Raw genomic sequence first — 18,855 nt, forward strand, 5'->3', positions numbered from 1 at the left:
TCTGCACTCTCTGAAAATTAAAAATCTACCCCCAATTTTTACTGTATAGCTGTCTCTCTGTTTAACCATGTTGCTTGATAAAATGGCCATCTTTTGTGTACTCTTAATAATTTCTTTTGTTAATCTCAGCTTTTTAAAAGAAAATAGGTATTTAGATCAAGTCTTTTATACAGGTTATTTCACAGAACAGATGATGTTGTAAGGCATCACTGGCAATCATTACTCAAAGCAGGGACAAGTGCAGCTCAGGACCCTGTCAAACAGGTTTTGAGTGCTTCCAAAGACAGAGACTCCACAAATTCTCTGGACAGTTGGTTTCAATGTTCAATAACAGAGTTCTTAGCACAAAATGATTACTCTTTCAGATATGCATAATACACAAAGTAAGACAGGGAAGCATCCAGAATCATTAGCTGATGGTCAGGATCTTGGCCTTAGTGACTAATTGGCTTTAGTGACTGGTCCAGGCACTAAAAATATCTTTTCAAAGGCATGGTTTAGTGTCAGAATGAAAATTATTCCACTTGTGGCTTGGATGTTGTTGTTCTAAGTGTTGAGGGGGGAGAAGGTATGAGGAGGATTGAATTTTCACCATCAGGTCCCTTAGTGCATTCTTGAAATGCCACATTTGGATGTTTGCTTTCTCACCTCATCACTGCCTGAACATGTCACTTTGGATTTGGTGCATGAAAGAGTTAATTTAAGTCAATTTGTGCAAGCTGCTATAGAGAGTATGAGTCAATAGCATCGTGCTTTGAGCCTAAGCAGCAGAAGAACTGACATGCCAAGAGTTGAAAAGAGACATCTCTGTTTTGTGCACACTCAACTTCCAAAGGCAGTGGCTAGGGTAGAAAAACGATTTGAATATGAACTAAAGAGTTGCCCAGAGGAAGGAAAGAGTAATGACTATCTATGGCCAAGAAGAGGTGGAGGGCACTGGCTGAGATGCATGGTCTCTCTCTGTCCTTTCATATTACTGTTGCTGACTCACTGCCCTAAGATGACATGTGTTGGCACTCTTTAAACTGGTGTCTTGTATTTTTATTTGCTTTCAGTTGCTAATTTGACATTACAGACCATACTCTTGAACTGTTGTACATCCTTTATAAATTGCTTTAAGATATTTTAGTGTGATAAGACAATATAAAAATTGAAGTCATTATTGCTGCCTTTATCACCAGGAGAATTGGACAGCTGGCATTGATCTGCAAGAGACTTAAATTCAATAGTTTGTTATTACATTAACCCTTAGAATTCTTCTTGTCTGTGATTTCAAAGAAAGGTTTCCTAGTCAAAAGGTCATCCATTGTAGTGTGTAGTGTTTGAGACATGCAGAAGGGCTGAAAATCTGTGAATGCTGTCATTTTTATCTGATCAATAGCATCTTGCTTTATTAATAGTAATATCCTAGTATTTTACATTGTGTCATATCAAGATCCTGTGGAACTGCTTGTGAGTGAAATATAGCAGTTTGTGAAAGGCATGCTGCTAACTCCTTGGTTTGGGGCAGATATTCTGTGCGCCTTTAAATTTTTTGCATTTATCTTAAATTTTTAAATTAAAATAATTATAAAAATTCTCTACTCCTTGCTAGTTTGCAATGAAAGATTTTGAATAAGGGCCTTATCTTGCTGTGTTGAGTAACACTTTCTAATGAGCTGAATTGTAGCATTCATCCAAAGCCACAGTAATGGTAGCGCAGAGGCTGCTGTCTTGCAGAGGGAATAACTTGTTCTTTGCTATCTTCTCCTGGTTTCAGAATAAGGCCTGAGAAGTCAAAGGGATTTTTCATAATTAAAAAACAGAGGAGGTAAAAAGTTGAACCTGTTTGAAACAAACATGTCATTTTCAAGGTAGTATCCATGTAGCTCCAGTTTGATTTGTGTTCATTGGCCAGGGCACCTTTAGATAGCAAATGTGCATAGTGGCAATCAAGAGTCAGTAGGGGGCTGCACAACACTCCTCCTGTACTACCTCACAGCAGTGGGCAAGGCCAAAGAGAGTAAGTTTTCATTTTCTTCCTAGGGTAAAATTCTGCTTGATGCTTTAGTTCTTTGCTTGGTTCAAATAATTCCTTATTGTTGGCTCAGCCAGGGTACAGCCTTGCTCCTGTTTATTTATAGCACAGCCATGCCCAAAAGATGGAGTCAGAGTTCCACTAGCAAAATTGTAGATTGTTTGATTTTTTTAACATCTACAATCTGCCCGGGGCTGTGTTTCAACATTACCTAATACTAAAGATAAGTCACAAACTGGGAGTGAATGCCTGCAAAGACCATAGGCAGATGGTTTTTATAGTTGGACAAAATATTTTTTGGGAATGTTTTAGATATAACTGATAGAAATCTCTGGGGTTTTTTTTCCAATTTTGCTGTGATAGTTTATTGTTAAGAGGGATTTGGAAGGCTGAACCATGAAGTACAGAACCATCCTGGGAAATGGTGCTGCTAAACTATAGACATATCTGAATTGCAACAATATTCATCACTGATATATCTTAAATTGATTTAATTTGTAAAACCCACAGTCATTGGTTTTCACGCATTTCTTGACATGATGTTTGAAAATAGGTGAGAGTCTATTTAGGGACCTATGTCAGTTGTAGACTTACAGGGGTTGTCCTTCCCATGGGAGAACAACTGGCCCTTAAGAACAGCAACTGGCTGTCTAAAATGGCACAAGATTCCTCTCTTACATGCCTGTATCTCACAAAGCACCTAAACAATAGAGAAAAACAATAGAAAAGGGAGGAGTAGCACATAGGTCTCTAACAGTAAGGGAGTACCTAACAGATGGAAGAATGTCTGCTCAGAATAAGGTATTTCAGGGCTGAGAATTTTTTCTGTAGTGAATTATCGTGTCAGAATGAGCCTATTGCACTAATGGAAATTCTTGGGTGATTTTTCTTCTTGGCTTTTTCTTCCAGGCCGTGCTTTGCTGAGACTTACTGACAAAAAGCTTGAACGAATGGGCATTGCCCAGGAAAGCCTGAGACAGCACATTCTGCAGCAAGTCCTTCAGCTGAAGGTGAGGGAAGAAGTCCGAAACCTCCAGCTGCTTACACAAGGTATGGAAAATGTTTTTGAAATGGACAGGTACTGAGATCAGATAGGAGAAGTTTGCCTGAGGGCAAAAAGGTGACTTGATGTTCTTCTACAAGAAATGATGCATGAAAATGTCTCATAGATTCCACATGCTTTCCAAGGGGGGATCAAAAAGTAAAATAATGCATAAATAAATAGAGATATTCAGCTGCCTGTTTTGTGTGATTAATAGGCTCCATCTACAATTTGATGGTGGTCCTTCCTAAGTGTCTGCTTACTGAGATGAAAATAATTATGTATAAAGGGCATAGATGGAAGACCTATGGTCTTTAAAAGCATTGTCCATTTTGCATTAATTGTTTACTTTCAGTGTTAGATGAAACACAGTGTTAGATGAAACAGTGTCGTTTCTGTCACCTGTTTTATGGTAAGAGCTGTCAGTGGAAAATTACCTGTTAGACTGTTTTTTGCAGATGGGTGATTCCTTCTTCATGTTGAAATAATTGTATTGACTTGAATAGAGTTGCTTCTAATTTTTGCTGCTAAGAAGAAACAAAGCTGGATTTAATATTAAGTCTAAATTAGAACACAGAGAAGGAGTAACAAAAGAGGTTATATATCTTTTCCAAATGAGGTTTAGATATTTTTTATGATGACTTTTGGTGTTAGCTCTCTAGTAATGGCTGTGGTAACATGAAAGAAAAGCAGTTATTGTGGCAATACTGTAAAGGAACATTTAGACATCCTCTACTATATATCTGCAATACTTTATGTTAAATGTTGTTTGGTAGTCTAGTGGGAGAGCATAAACCACATACTTCTGTGGTGTTTTGGTTCAGTGCCTGTTGTATGTCACACTGTATGAAAAAAGCAGAGTTCCTCAGTACATGCAGTGTATTTTTAACAAAATGTCCTTCACACATTACATTATATTCCTAATTAAGCCTTGCTCACTGTGCTCACAGGGAAAACTTTGATTAGTTGAATAAGCTGCATTTTATCTGAAAGAGCTGAAGTCTCAACTGAATTGTTTCTTCAGGCTGGGTGTCTTGTGGATTGTGATGCAGAGTTTTAGGGTTCCTTTGTTTTTCAATGAGCTGTTAATAGCAGCTCACCTCATCTTGTGTCATGTCATGCTGAAGTATGAATGTCTTCCCCAGATGTTAAAAACTCTCCTTTTTCCCTTTATCCACTCATCCATTATTCCTACATCCTTTTCTTCAGTGTTGGCCAGGTTCTCTGTTCCACTGCATCTGAAATGTTTCTTGAGAGTTTGATGGACTGCAAAGTTCAGGTCATCCACCTGCACTGTTGTGAGCCTGCTTAGGGAAGTTGGGATTTGATTGGTATGGGACAATTAAGACACATTAGCTATAAATTTGGATCAGTTGATCACTGCTGTCCAGATAGATTCCTGCATAGACTTGTATGTGACATTGAGGATGATGTATTTCATGTGGTGTGAATTGTTTCTGTCTCCAATATATCCTTGGGGAAATGGCTGGGTCTGAGAACTTGTGTCAGAAGAATTTATTCCTTGCTTTGCTGGGTCTGTTACAGTGTAACCACATGAGCCAGTGCCCACCGCTGGTGGTAGGGTGGTCAGCTCAGAGACACAAAACAGGCTGCATTCAAAGCTGTGGCTTTTAGGGTTGGGTGGCCGCTGGTGTGACCACCAGCAACAAGAGCTTGTGGTTGCCCTGTGTTCCAGAGCTCAGCTGGGAATGGCTGTGTGAGGGAGCAAGAGCTCTTTGTCCTTGCGGGGAAGAAAACAGTGGCACTAATCCAAACTCATATCAGTAAAACTATACACAAGTACCATTTTAATAAACAAATCTGTGAATGGACCTGATGGACTGTAAAACCTCTTGTCTGAAAGCCAATAATCTTCATGTGCTATTGGTCCACCAAGGATAATGTGAAAACAGGCATCTCCCAGGTGAATAAAAACAGAATGCTTAAGCAGACTCTTTCTTTTAAAAAGCTAGGGGAACCAAAACTGTTTACTTTCATCATCTTAAATGGAGCTGAAGTTATGAACAGAACAACAGTTTATAAGAACATTCCCCTGTGCAGCAAAGCTGTGTTAATTGTATGATTCCAGGGTGGGGGAACAGTGAGTGACGGGATGACAGCAGTATTCCTGTCCCTTATCACATCATTTACACCAAGCTGGAGTGTGTGTCCACTGGAAGTGCTTGATATAGTACTAAGTACTATATATACTTAATATATTATTTCTATACCACAGTACAACTTGTAAAGCTCTTGGTATGTCAGTTGTTCTCCAGAAGTGGTTCTGTCACCTTTCCCAGTTTCTCCAAACTGTGTCCACTCATATTCTTATTATGAGTTATATGTTCCTGGTCCAGGTTGTTACTGGAATAGCTTTCTGTAACTGTTTTGTTTTGTTTTGTTTTGTTTTGTTTTGTTTAACACTTATAGAACATTTTTCCTGTGAAAAGCTGTTTCTGCCTTTTGGAAATTGCACTCACAAAATTCAGATCACACTGTAGCTATTGCTATGCTGTGCCTTGCTGTCCTCCAGAAAGAGGGGGAAAAAGCCCTCTGTCTCTCAGTGCACAGCTCAGGAGACTGTTAGGTGAAAGAATCTATTAAAACCCATTTCTGAATTAATGTAGCACACAAGCTGGGTTGCAAGGAATGAGGTCCTAATTCAGAACCCATTGATGTCAGCAAAAAGACTTCCACTGACTTTAGTACATACGCCAGTTGAAGCTGGATCGAACAGGGAAAGTTTTAAAAAAGCATTATATAATAGTTACCAGATATTTTAAGTGGCTTTGTGTCCTGTTGTCTGCAGAGAAAGTTAACCTCATTTTAAAAACTCAATAGCATTCTTTTCTACTCCTGTTTCAGGAGTAGAAAGTGACTTAAACCCATTTTATTCTTCTTCATTCAAGACACACCATCCAGTCTCTTAAAGCCAGAATAGTATGTGATTGTGTAATTGAAGTCTTGTCTTGAGTTTTAGGAAGACTTTTCTTTGGAGCAAGAGCTGCTTGATTGCCTGACTGAGGCTATTATTGGTAGAAACACTATTCCAGCCTCTGCTAGGGTAGAAGGGCACAGGCCCAACTACTGATCTGTGCTTTTTTCCCAGACTTAGTGATGTTGAGGAACTAATTTGACAAAATATCTTCCAACATCTCTTGGGGAGAGCTGCACACTGTTGGAAACACCATTATTATACTGTTATCACTGTAAGTCTGAGTTGAAAGATCATTTTTTTATAAAAAGCCTTACATAACTACACAGAGAAGGAAGAAGTTTTTCTGAGATTTTTTAATGTGAGTTCTGCTTTGGGCTAGCAGAGAGGACACTCCTCAAAGTGGTACAACAGTGCTGTGTGTGTTTCTCTGCAAAGTATCCACAGACAGCAATCTGCTCACAGGGCTGAGCTTGAGAAGCATTTTTGGATTTGGATTAAATGATAACCTGCATTTGCAATGATGTTAGGCCCCCTTCTAAGTTCCTCTCTGAGTTTCATATAGGACAGAAGTGCTACTTGAATATACTGCCAGGACAGTATTTCTCCTCCTAGCAAAGCATGTTAGAATAAATCTTTGTGCTTCATTGAAAATCCTCTCAGCAGTTGATACCTGTTGAAATTATTTCTTCACTAAGTTTTCTGCTCATCCTGCACGGACGCTCAGTTACTGAAATACATATGTGCCCAATGGGAGTCCCAGTAGCACTGATTCCCTCCCTCCCTCCCATTTCCAGCATGGTCCTATTCAAAACCTGTTAAGGTACCCTAGCACTGTATTCTTCCAGGAGGGAAATTAGAGGGCTTTCAGAGTTGCATCTCATCTGCATCTAAATTCAGGAGTGATGCATCCTAACAATAAAAAACTCAGGCAAAAGATGCCATAAGGCCTACATGGATAAATGAAGAGCTCCTGGCCAAACTCAAACACAAAAAGGAAGCCTTACAGAGACTAGAAGCAAGAACAGGTTGCCTGGGAGAAATGCTGAGAAAGTAAGAAGCAGCAATCAGGTTAGGAAAGCTAAATCTCTGATAGAATTAAAGCTGGCCAGAGATGTCAGCAGGAACAGGAAAATCTTCAATAGGTGCACCAGTGATAAAAGGAAGACTAGGGTGAATGTGAGTCTTCTCTGGAAGATATGGGAGATGTGGTTACCCAGGACATGGAGAAAGCTGAGGTACTCAACAAATTTTTTGCCTCAATTTTCACTGGCAAGTTGTCCAGCCACAGAAGGCAAAGGCAGGGGCTGGGAGAATGAAGAGCCAGTTGTAGGAGATCAGGATCAAGTACATCTAAGGAACCTGAAGGTGCACAAGTCTATGGGACCTTATGAGGTGTATCCACAGGTCCCAAGGGACTGATGAAGTGGCAGTGCCACTATCCATTGTATTTGAGAAGTTGTGGCAGTCCAGTCAAGTTCCAGTGATGGGAACCTTAATTTTTAAAAACAGAATAAAGGAAGACTGGGGAAACTACTGGGTGGTCAGTCTCACCTCTGTGCCCAGCAAGATCATGGAACAGATGTTAAAGAAACTTTTCTGTCTGACCATTCTTGGGCAGTCACACTCTTGGTACCAGAGATTTCAGGGCTGGAAGCAAAGCCCCTCCACAGTGGGTGGCTCCAGGCTGATGTGTGCACAGCTTGACTCCCTACACACACACACCGCTCTCACAGGCAAACAAGGTTTCCTTACCAGCTCAGCCCAGGGTTTCTCATAGTAGAGTCTCAGACCTCAGAATTCTTTAAATAGCTTTATCATAGTACAGCAACAAAATAACAGCTCAAGCTGCTGCTTTTGGAACAAAGGAAACCCTGGGCTTCTGTATCCTTATGATACAGAGGAAGGTCTGGGCTCTTCCTGCTGAGTCACTGGCTCCTGCCGTGGCTCTGAGTCACCTGGCTGGTGCCACAAGTCCCTGGGCCCTTTGCTGTGCAAGGGGTCCGTGCCAGGTCTCAGCCTCTCTCTGCCACCCAGAGCTCAGTCTGCAGCTCTCACTAGCACCCAGCTACCTGTACTGAGTGTATTCCTGAGCACAGATCCTTCAGGAAACTGTGCTGAGGCACACAGGAGGTAAGCAGGTGTGATGGCCTTCTGTGATGGGTTTTCAGGGCTGATGGGTAAGGAAAGAGCAACTGGTAAATCTGACTGGACTTGTGCAAAGCATTTGAGACTGTCCCACATGACGTCCTTTTCTTTAAACTGGAGAGACATTGGATGGATGGATGGATGGATGGATGGATGGATGGATGGATGGATGGATGGACATGGTTTTGATGGATGGATAAGGAATTGGCTGGATGGTCACACTGAAAGAGATGTGGTCAATGGCTCAATGTCCCAAGTGGGGACCAGTGGTGAGTGTCATTCATCAGGGCTTGACATTGGGACTGGCACTGTTTGACATCTTCGTCAGTGGCATGGACAGTGGGATCCAGTGCACCCTCAGCCATAGGCACCAAACTGTGTCGTGCTGTTGACACTCTGGAGGGAAGAGATGCCATCTAGAGAGGCCTGGTCAAGGTGGAAAGGTGGGCCCATGCAATCCTCATGATGCTCAGTGAGGCCAAATGCAGGGTCCTGCACCTGGGTTGGGACAATGCAAAGCATAAATGCAGGTTGGGAGGAGCATGGATTGAAAGCAACCCTGGGGAGAAGGGCTTGGAGTATTGGTTAATGAGATCCCAATGTGAACTGGCAGTGTGCACTTGTGGCCCAGAGAGCCAAACATGTCCTGGGCTGCCTCAAAAGCAGTGTGACCAGCAGGCCAAGGAAGGTGATTCTGTCCTCTTCTTTGAGACCCCACCTTCAGTGCTGCATCCAGCTTTGGGGCCCTGGAGAAGGACATGGAGCTGTTGGAGTGAGTACAGATGAGGACCATGCAGATGATCAGAGGGATGGAGCATCTCTTCTGCAGAGACAGGCTGTGAGAGTTGGGATTGCTCAGCCTGGAAAGGTTCTGGAGAGATAAGACCTTACAGCAGCCTTCTATAGTACCTAAAGGTGACCTACAAGGAGCTGGAGAGAGACTTTTCAAGGGCAAGGATAGCACAAGGAGTAGTGGCTTCAAAGTGAAAGACAGTAAGTTTATATAGGATGTAAGGAAGAAATTCTTTATGTGTAGGTGATGAGGCACTGGAATAGGTTGCCCCAAGAAGCTGTGGCTACCTCATCCCTGTAAGTGTTCAATGCAAAATTGGAACCAAGTTGTTCCTGCCTATGTCAGGGGTGTTGGAACTGCGTGACCTTTAAGGTTCCTTCCAGTCTAAAATATTCTATGATTCTATAACTGAGCAAATAACAAGTGAGAGCCTTGTGTACTAATGTTGGATCTTTGCAACAGAAACATTGCCTTCAGGATATGTGTGGTAAGTAAGTCAGGACCATGAAACCCTCCTTAACAGAAGTGTTTCACTAGGATTTTGGCAGCATTATCAGCCTGTTAGTACTAAAGGCAGGCTTGATGAAAATATGGCATGGAACCCTCCCAGTCTATCAGAAATATGATGCCACTTCCTTTTCTCCCTATCTGCTTTGTCCATATGGATATCAAAGCTGGGAGGAACCTGAGCACTGTCATACCAGGTTTCATCACTACATGTGAGATTTCTTGTCATTTTCCATAACCAAGACTTTAAAGTACTAGACTCAGTCCCATCTTCTGGTTTCCCACATCATAAGACCTTTCTTTCTGTGGTGACTCCAGTAAACAGCATGAATGATTTGGAGTTATACGCCTGGCTGAAAAGGGGCTTGAGTGGTCAGAAATTTGGAGAACATGGGAACTTGCCAAGCACAGGACTAGGTCAACAAGTTAAGAGAAAGCAATTGCAGCTTGCTGTCCCCCTCCTGTAGACTTTATGGATCCTGTGGTATCTGAACTGTTACTGCCTGTTGTCCTTCAGGTTCCTTGAAGAAATGTTACTTGAGATCAGCACATTTTTGTCACCCCTGCAAAGTACATTCTGAGTAGTACATTCTGGACTCAAGGTTTTGGCATCCAAGGAACCTTGGTTTCATATACCTGTGCTGTTTCAAGGCCTGCAGCATTTGAAATCTTGACTGTCTGTCTTCTTACTAGACATCACTTCTTTTGTTTTCATTTTTCTGATCTTATCTTTTTATTTCACCTGACCCTGAAGCTTCCAGCTAGTCAGGAAGGGCCTTTCTTCCTGAAGCACAGAGTACTATGCAACTGTTTCTTGCATATGCTGCATACATGGCATCTGTCTAAGGCACAGAAAAAAATACTTGCTCTTTCAGATGAGCTCCAGCAAGCTTAATTCTCAGCCAGTTTCCTTTGCTCTGCACTCCTGTTATGCTCCAAAGTGTCTGAGAGACCTTGTGAGTTGAACACAAAGTGTATCATGAAAGCACTGTCAGAAATTACCCAATAACAGTAGTTTATCCTTGTCAGAGCAAGAAAACTGTGTTCCAGAACTCAGCATGCTAAATTGCCTGATTACAGGTAAAGAAATCTTAACCTTCTTCTCAATACGGGTTTATTTTCCCTAAATGTCCATATCCCTTTAACTCCTTTCTATTGTATGTCCTTTTTTCATGTACAACTGTAGGAATCATTGCACTTGTTCTTAACACTGCTTTCCAAGACTGTGAAATGACTTTGCCACCCATTAGACTACAAAAGAGCAGTCTTCGTTGTATTTTTCCCATTCCAGTCAAGGACAGTTTCATCACTTAACAGAGGATGTAGCTCTGGAATCAGAAGCCGTGGTTGTTCATGAGAGGCTTTTCAGACTTTAGGCACTGTAAAGATGTCTGAAAATATTTTTTTCACATTACAAGTGTGCACTGAAGGGTTCTGTATGGTTTTCATTTGTTTTAGCTGAAACACAATATTGTATGTGAAATGTATATCTGAGCAAAGATAAAATATCTAATATACATGCATCACTGATGATAAATATCAAGTTCCATCTATGGTTTAGTTACTTGAATTTCAAGTGTGTGGCTTCTAATCTGAGGAGTATACTTTGCAATGCAGTCAATGGTCCCTGGAAGGCCTTTGTATTGCTGTGGGACTGTTAGTTACCTTTAAGCTATTGCTGTGATGCTAATATATATTCACATCAAATAACCAAGTGATTCAGCTGACAGGTAAAATAAGTTCCAATACACTGGACAATACATTGTAATGCACTGTGGATAGGTTTAGCACAGAATCGTCCTTCAGTATGTGTAGTATATTAGTTTGGAATATTAATAAGAAAACATAGGACCTATGAAATTTGTATTGATGAACTTGTCTGGCAAGATTTTAGCTGTATGATATTATGATGTGCTTGCATTTTTGTGTGTTTCTATAAATAGTATTGCATCTCAGCTTACTGGTAATATAGCATTAGCTGCTTTGTATGACTGCAAGATCATGACTGCAATTGTCTGCTTTTCTTATTTTTTTATGTTAATGTGCTTTTTTTCATTTCTGCTTTTCAAATTTCTCAGAAGTCAGTCTACTGGTCAGTTTGGTCTGGAATGTTTAGTCCAGCAAAACTAATGCATACCCAATAGTGTCTTAAATGTTTGGTGAATATATATATATTACACATATATATAAACATACATACATACATGTATGTATGGATGGATGGATGGATGGATGGATGGATGTATTTTCTCACTTGTGTAAATTGGAAAGAGAAAAAACATTTTTTCTCAAAGTTTATTAAAAAAAGTAAACTACTGCTGTTTGTACTGCAGCCAGCCATGAAAGACTTTCCGCTAAATAGGAAAGCTTTCAGCAGTCAGTCTGTTATTTAACAACAGCTGTTTGTGATCAGTGCCAGTGGAAATCACTTGTTTTCACCCATTCACAAAGAACGGGCTGGTAAAAGGGATTCCAGGAATAGGTACAGTCTTTCACACAAAGTTTAAATAAGCCATATTGTATGATGGTGCCATTTACAATGTAACATAATTATGATTTCTAATGAGATTTTTCCAGAAATCAGACATAGAATAAAATTAGGATTCATCATAGAATTTTCTGGTTGGAAGGGTCCTTAAGACCATCTAGGTCCAACCCTCCTGCCATACAGGCACATCCTGCCACCTTCCATTAGCCCAGGTTTCTCAGAGCCCCATCCACTGTGGCCCTGAATAACTCCAGGGATGGGGCATTCACAGCTCCTCTGAGCAGCTTGTTCCAGTGCCTCACCACCCTCGCAGTAAAGAATTTCTTCCTGATATTCAGTCTAAAGCTACCCTCTTTTCAGTCTGAAGCCACTATCCCTTGTCCTGTTGCTTCATGCCTTTGATAGATTTTTACAAAAGAACTGAGCAAATCAGAGCCCTAACTATACTTCTGACCTGTTAGAAAGTACATGGAAATTTTCACTGCTGTGCTTCTGTTTCTATCCTGACTGTCTTCATCAATTTACACTTTTTTTTTTGTCAGACTGAGTGTATAGCACTGGAAACAAGCAGACAAGAAATGCCATTCTCAGTTGGATCCAGTATCCCTCTGTCCCACTACTTGGCATCTAACAGTAGTAGGTGATGTTTAGACAGATCCCCAGATCCTGTTCCCTCTCTGTGGTCCCATTCCCTTGGGCTCCCCAGCATTCAGAATTGGTGCATTTGGAAGAGTATTGCCCTGCCTAGTTCTTTAGTATCCATTGAGAATCTGTCTCACGGTCTTAAGAAGCAAGTAATTCACAAGAAGTTTTTTACAAACTAAAATATCATCACTGGCAATCTCAGTGGTGACAAAAGTGCCAAAGCCTAACTTGGCATGCCTTCAGTTGGGCGATTCTGCCTTCCACAGAGACTCTAAGCAATCCTACTATCATGTGCATGCAGCAGTAGCTGCACATCCTCTGTATTTGAGATCCAGCAGCCACACCTCAGACACATCAGATGAATTACACCTGTTGCTCTCCATCAATTATTACAGACACTTGGAATGGTTGGCAGATGTATTTGTCTACACAGTAGATGACTGAATGTGGATCAGATAAATTCCCACTTGCTAAGCCTAGATGTAAACTCCCACGCTAGGAAAAAAATTGGTCTGAAAGCTGGATGAATTGCCCTCTTCACTCACATGGGTTTTGGTAACATCATCTCGCTGATTTTATGAAACTGGTATTGCTGTGCCTACATGAATGTGTCCTGTGTGTTAAGTGCTTCACAATACTGAGAGTTCCAACAAACATGAAAGTAACTTAAGCATTTTTGAAAATGTAAAGTTTTGCTGATTTGAATCCCTGAAGGTGAGTGTTGCCAAAGAGTTCAAAAGCATTTTTCTTCCTGTTGTTACTAGCATTTATGGCCCGTGCAATAAAAATTTCTAATTACTGGAAAGATTCAAGGGAGGCAGGAAAAAAACCTCTCCTTTTTATGCCTTTGTGAAGTTGTTTTTCTGTGTTGTGTAAAAAGAACCTGTTTTATTTAAAAGCTTTTCTTTTTCTTCATTCACATTCTTTAAAAGCTTTTCTGTATTGTAATTTTAAAAATGAATGTGGTTCTATTCAAATAAAAGTTTACTTTTAATGGCATTTATGCTTCATATGATAGAGCACCTTCATTTAGTTAGTTATACATAGGCAGTCAGCAGTGTTATGAACTGTTTCTTTTTTACTAAGCAGTATGCAGATCTCTGGCATATTCCACAAAGGAAAGGGTGGGTTATTTTAAAGCCTTTATTTGACTTGATCATAAAGCATGGGTACTAGGCTAGTGTTTTATGACATACTCAAGTATGATTAATAATTTTAACTATGCTGGTTCCCCCATAAGATCAATATTATAGAATTTTTCCAGTCACCATTTCAATGTATTTTAATTGAAATTGATTTCCTATGAAATAATAAATTGAAGCCTATTAACAATGGTCTTATGGTCCTTGACATTCAAGTTCTGACTTCTAACAAAATTCTGGACAGATTTTAAAAAACACATTATTTACCTCTACAGAGAATAAGTATTCATGAAGCACCTGTAATTTTTGGTGTTAATTCCAGTAGATGACAGCATAAATACAGCAGCCTTAATTTGAAACAGGAATGTGAATGGAAATGTGTCATAGAATTGTTGTTTTTAAAATAACTTATTTCTCTGTCAGCAGTTCAACAACAGTTCTATTGTATGATCTTAAAATTGAAAAATATTTTTATCAGTAAAAGTGCATGCCAGTCACATGAATTATTAGAAGTTACCTATACAAAGAAAAGATACATTGAGAAAATCTGCAGAGAGCAGCTCTGTAAAAACTTCTGTTTTTCCAAAGGTATCACCTGGAGGGCATTGAGTCAATCTTTGATTATTTTTCACAGGATCAGAGTGATAAGTTGAGTTTCAGGCAGTTTGTACTTGGCAGTACCACAGTTCTGAAGCTCCTCAATCCCACTAAGTTTTCATCCACATTTTAGAGCTTATTCTTGGTTAAGTTTATCCACATTGTTGGAATAGTTTGTTTATGTACATTTGGCTTAATCAGTGGCTTCCACCTGAAGACAACCTGATTAGAAAATAGGGTCAGGATTGGCACAGTGTGTTATATCCAGCCAGCCTGGTATAACATGCCAGGACTCTGACTTGGCATACTTGTTCAGCTACACAAGAAAGCTGTGTCTCTTTCCTCAGGAACTGTAGAGATAAGCAAGTTAGAGACTTTTGTATCTGAGGAAAAAGACATGTCAAGGTTCTCTCGCAAGCTTGAGCACAGTCTGAAGGCATGTACATTGCCATGGTCTTGGAGTTTTGAGTCCTCTTCACTAGAGAGAGGATTCACATCTTCCCAGTCCATTTGTCTGGCACACCCAGCTGCCATCAGCTGGCAATTCATGAAATGAGATGGAGTTGAAGCAGCTCCAACACCTGGACCTGGAAACAAGTAATTTTGTCATATTCTTTCTTTAGTGAGACCAGTTAAGAGGCTTACTTCTGGTAGCATCAGTTAGCAGACACTTGCTTTTCCACATTGAAAGTGCACTGTTGTGTAGGACTTTCAGGAGCTGGATTTTGAGAGAAAGATCTTAAAGAAAAAAAGTCTTGCACAGCAGAAGGAGTGATGCAAAGCTTCTATTCTTAAAGTTTATTCTCCAAAGTCCTCTAAGTCCACCAAAGTCCTGTGTTTTTTGTTTTCTTTCCACTTTGGCATATGTCAGAGGTAGAGATGGGGAGAGAATGGTGGTCACATTTCCTTCATTCTTTCAAGTGTTAGGTAATTCCAGTCTTTCTTAGGAATAAAGAGGAAAGCCTTCTTTCTTACGCTATTTCTTTTGGTTTTCATTCAGTTAAGAACTCCTGAGGAACTGAGGACTGTTGTTAAAGTTGGACCAAGAAATTAATATCTCCTGCTCTAGTTTTATTTTATTTACTTTCCCATAGTCTAAATGTTTAGAGGGCTGGTTAGACTACAGTTGTCTGCTGAAGACTTTCTTTACAGAGAGTGTAGCTATGTGAAACACTTTTCAGCAGTTCTTTTTAATTTTCTGTCATAGGATGCCAGGATAGTCCAGCTGTATTTTATGAGTATTTAAAGAATGTTGGATGGTGGAAGGAGCAATCATCTTAGACAATGGACCAGCTTTTAAAAGTATCAGGCAATTAAGGATGCAGATAAACCTTTGAAAATTCCCTGCATTGATCACTCCCAGTATCACAACAGTTATAATGCTCAGTCTAAACTTGAAAGACTTGGAAGCAAACAAACTGTATTTCAGATGAAAGAGATAGGAAAGAGGAAGGGAAGGATACTTCTACCTCTAAAGCCCCACTGATAAATCAGTTGTCACCTGGGTAGGTTCTGACCAGATCTTTCTCTGGATTCCAGAGCTGCTTTAATGCCTGCCTGCCTGGCTCCCATCCATCCTGTTACAGTGGTTCTGTGACACTAACCACTGACAGCGTTGACTTTTGTATGTCTCTGCTCAAACCTGGAAGGTTCTGAGGGTCATCAAAAGGCAGCCAGCCCTCACAGCCCATCAAGGTAATGAATGTCTTTTTGCTAGGATGGATCTTCGTTCATTGACAGATCTGTGAGGGTTTTTTGTCTTTTTCTAGAAATCATATGAAACCTCCTTTAGGTGTGGAGGTTTATCTCAGATTGCATAAAAAAAATTGTGGTTTATTTTCTTCTAATCCTAATAAGCTCTTTTCCAGTGAATTATTATTTTTTACTGATATTTGCTTGCTAGATTTGTTTGTTGGTAAGTTTTCTTTGTCCCTTCTTAAATATCAGCTGCTGTGATAAGCAGTAAAATGTGTGACTGTTGCTTTGTCAGCAACTCATGTTTTCCTCTATTATACTGTTACTGCTGTTCTTGACAACTTTTTGGTTCTCTCTAGTAATAGAAATGTCACTGTGGGAATTTTACTTTACTTCTACATGGCTTAGCTGATCACAGGATAATCTGGTGTGAGAGAATATGTGCTTTACAAATTTCTTTACAATTTTCTTTTGATCCAGATGCTCAGAAACCAGGCTATTTAAGTGACGAAGGAAAATAGATGCTGGGACAAGAAGAAAACTCCTATTATCAGGGATGTCTCTAAAAATTAGGAGCACCTAAAAATAGTATCTTCCTTAAGTTTCTACTGCTTATAATTAATTTGACTAGAGTCTTTGGGAACGTCTTTAGCTGACTTAAAACTGACCCTTACTCTTTGTGTATTTATTCTGTACCAATTCTAACACAGTAAACAAATAGCAAGAGTAGCTTCTCTAGTAAGAAGAATCTAAATTTATGTCTATCACCAGCTATGATTTGGTTTTATCCCAATTATCTCCCTTTGAAAATTGGCGACCTCAACTTTGCTCTTGGTTCTGTGTGGGCAAATGAAAGAGTAATGCTCCATTGATTGCAGAGAAATTGAAGCTAGTGAAAATGAGAGCAGGATCAACCCCATTTTTCCTCTACAGCATGAGACTGTAAAGCCCAGTCAAATCAATGAAGGGTACCAATGACTTTGTTGACCTTAGAATCAAATCCATAAACCTTTTCATAACTTAAAACCACAAATACAGAAACATAAGGGTTCTGCTCTCTAACCCAGCATAGGTCTTTGTCAAATTGAAAAATACAACTTCTTGCCAGTTTTACTGTAAAAATACAGTTTTGATATTTTATTGTATTTAGGAATTTTTTCTTAACTATATAAGACATATTTTTCACTTAGTCTCAAAAACTCCTTTGACAATGTGCACTGCCTATGTTATTTGCAATCCTAATTTCATTATCACTGCTGGAAATGAAAGTAAAAGCTGCACTTTTATCTTATACTTTATAGTCATGCTCAGTGCTAAATGCCATAATCAAAGATAAAAACTATTATACTGTCTTTTAGCTTAAGCAGTTTGAAGAGTATTTGTCACACTTTATCCAGCTAAAACTTTAGTGTCCAGTTGAATGTTTCATTGTTTACATTCCTCAAATAATCAACAAAGAACAAAACCCACCCTCAGAGATCATCGGTGCCCTTCTAAAACAGGTGCCTGTGATAGATGCAATATATTGCCCTCTGGAATTTCCTGCCTCTGTAAGATGGAGGACTTGCCATTTAATTCAGGACGCCTAAATTTAACAGAGGAAAAGTAGGCAGTAGCTTTTCCAACTTTATGCTTTTCAGAATCAAGAGTGTAACAAAGTGATGTTCCCACTGCTAATTTGACAGCAAACTTGCACTGCCTTAGTATAGTCATTTTATTTCTTTATCTGTATCTGTTAGCAAAATCTGGTTATGCTATGCCTTTAAATTGCACTTTTTTCTGAAAGTGATAACATCATCTTTCATATTCTATTACTTTTTATTAACTTTTTTTAATTAAGCCTAATTACTATTCACTGGTAGTAGAATTAAAGCAACACTTAGGTGTTCATAGGTGAGCATTTAAGGAGTTGTACATTCTGGGTTAAGAGTCTTGGGTTTTTTTTCAGTTGTTATTTAAATAATTCTTTAGTCAGAAGCAGACATGGATGCATTTTATATATTGTCTTGGGATAGGTTCATAACTTACCTTCACTTCAGCAATTTTTCTCAGACACGAGTGCTTTAATAAGTGCAGTTAGACAGATCTTAGTCCTCTGAGTTCTTCTTTCATCTGGATATGGTTGAGCCTGATATAAATATTAAATAAGTTTGTTTGTTTGTTTGTGGATTTGTTGTTTGTTTGTGCCTCTGTGGAGCTGATCCAGTCTTAGCCAGGAAGGCCAGGACCAGGCTGAGAGCCCCATATGGAATGCCCACTAGGAACTGAACTTTTACCTTATCATTCAGAAAACTTACTGAAAACAACTTCTGTTTCATATGATTAATTAGGACACAGTTTCAATTAAATAGAAAAGCCAGTAAAACCTAACAAAAAAAAAGAGATAGTGATGCAGAAGGGTGACTGAAAAAAACAAGTTTCTTAATATGTCTTTTGTTTGGGCTTTCTTTGTCCCCTTTAAAGCTCTCTTGCATTCTCATGCAGCTCATTCTTTTTATTGAATACTAAAGCCTTTACCATCTGCCAAAAGGTTTTATTTTGGGGTTTCCTCTTATGTGGGAGGGTGATTTCCTCCTTCCCTTCATGCTAGTTTCATTGCTATCTTTAGGACTCGGAGCCTACTGGAGACCTTCCTGTCTCCTTTTTATGACACAGTCTCCTCCTTCCGTGCTGCAAGTTCCTGCTCCCAGGGGCAGGGAAGAAAACAAGAGCTGAGGCTGTCTTTGAGCTGCCTGGCTGATGCCAACAGCTTTTGTTTTAAACTCAGGAGTCCAGTTCCTGGAGTGCAGGGCTGCAGGGACTCCTCCCCCCACGTTCCTGGGCTGGGGGTTTTTAGGAACAGTTCC

The 18,855-nt window shown here is 39.8% G+C and overlaps 1 protein-coding gene across 4 annotated transcripts in view; it reads left to right on the forward strand.

The window, feature by feature from the left end:
* Window positions 1-18,855, forward strand: part of SAMD12 (sterile alpha motif domain containing 12) — a 176,762-nt gene that overhangs the window by 80,311 nt on the left and 77,596 nt on the right. For 2 of the 4 annotated variants that reach the window (XR_012583384.1, XR_003382698.2), the window contains 2 exons: window positions 2,927-3,067; window positions 15,854-16,009. Coding sequence is in view for 1 of the 4 variants with exons in the window: in XM_005479552.4 (XP_005479609.1) it covers window positions 2,927-3,067 (141 nt within the window). In the remaining 3 variants the exon portion in view is untranslated. The remainder of the gene's footprint in view (window positions 1-2,926; window positions 3,068-15,853; window positions 16,010-18,855) is intronic. The other 2 variants (XR_012583382.1, XM_005479552.4) reach the window with 1 other exon arrangement.

This window comes from Zonotrichia albicollis, chromosome 1 (assembly GCF_047830755.1).
Source record: "Zonotrichia albicollis isolate bZonAlb1 chromosome 1, bZonAlb1.hap1, whole genome shotgun sequence".
NCBI classification, from domain to species: Eukaryota; Metazoa; Chordata; class Aves; order Passeriformes; family Passerellidae; genus Zonotrichia; species Zonotrichia albicollis.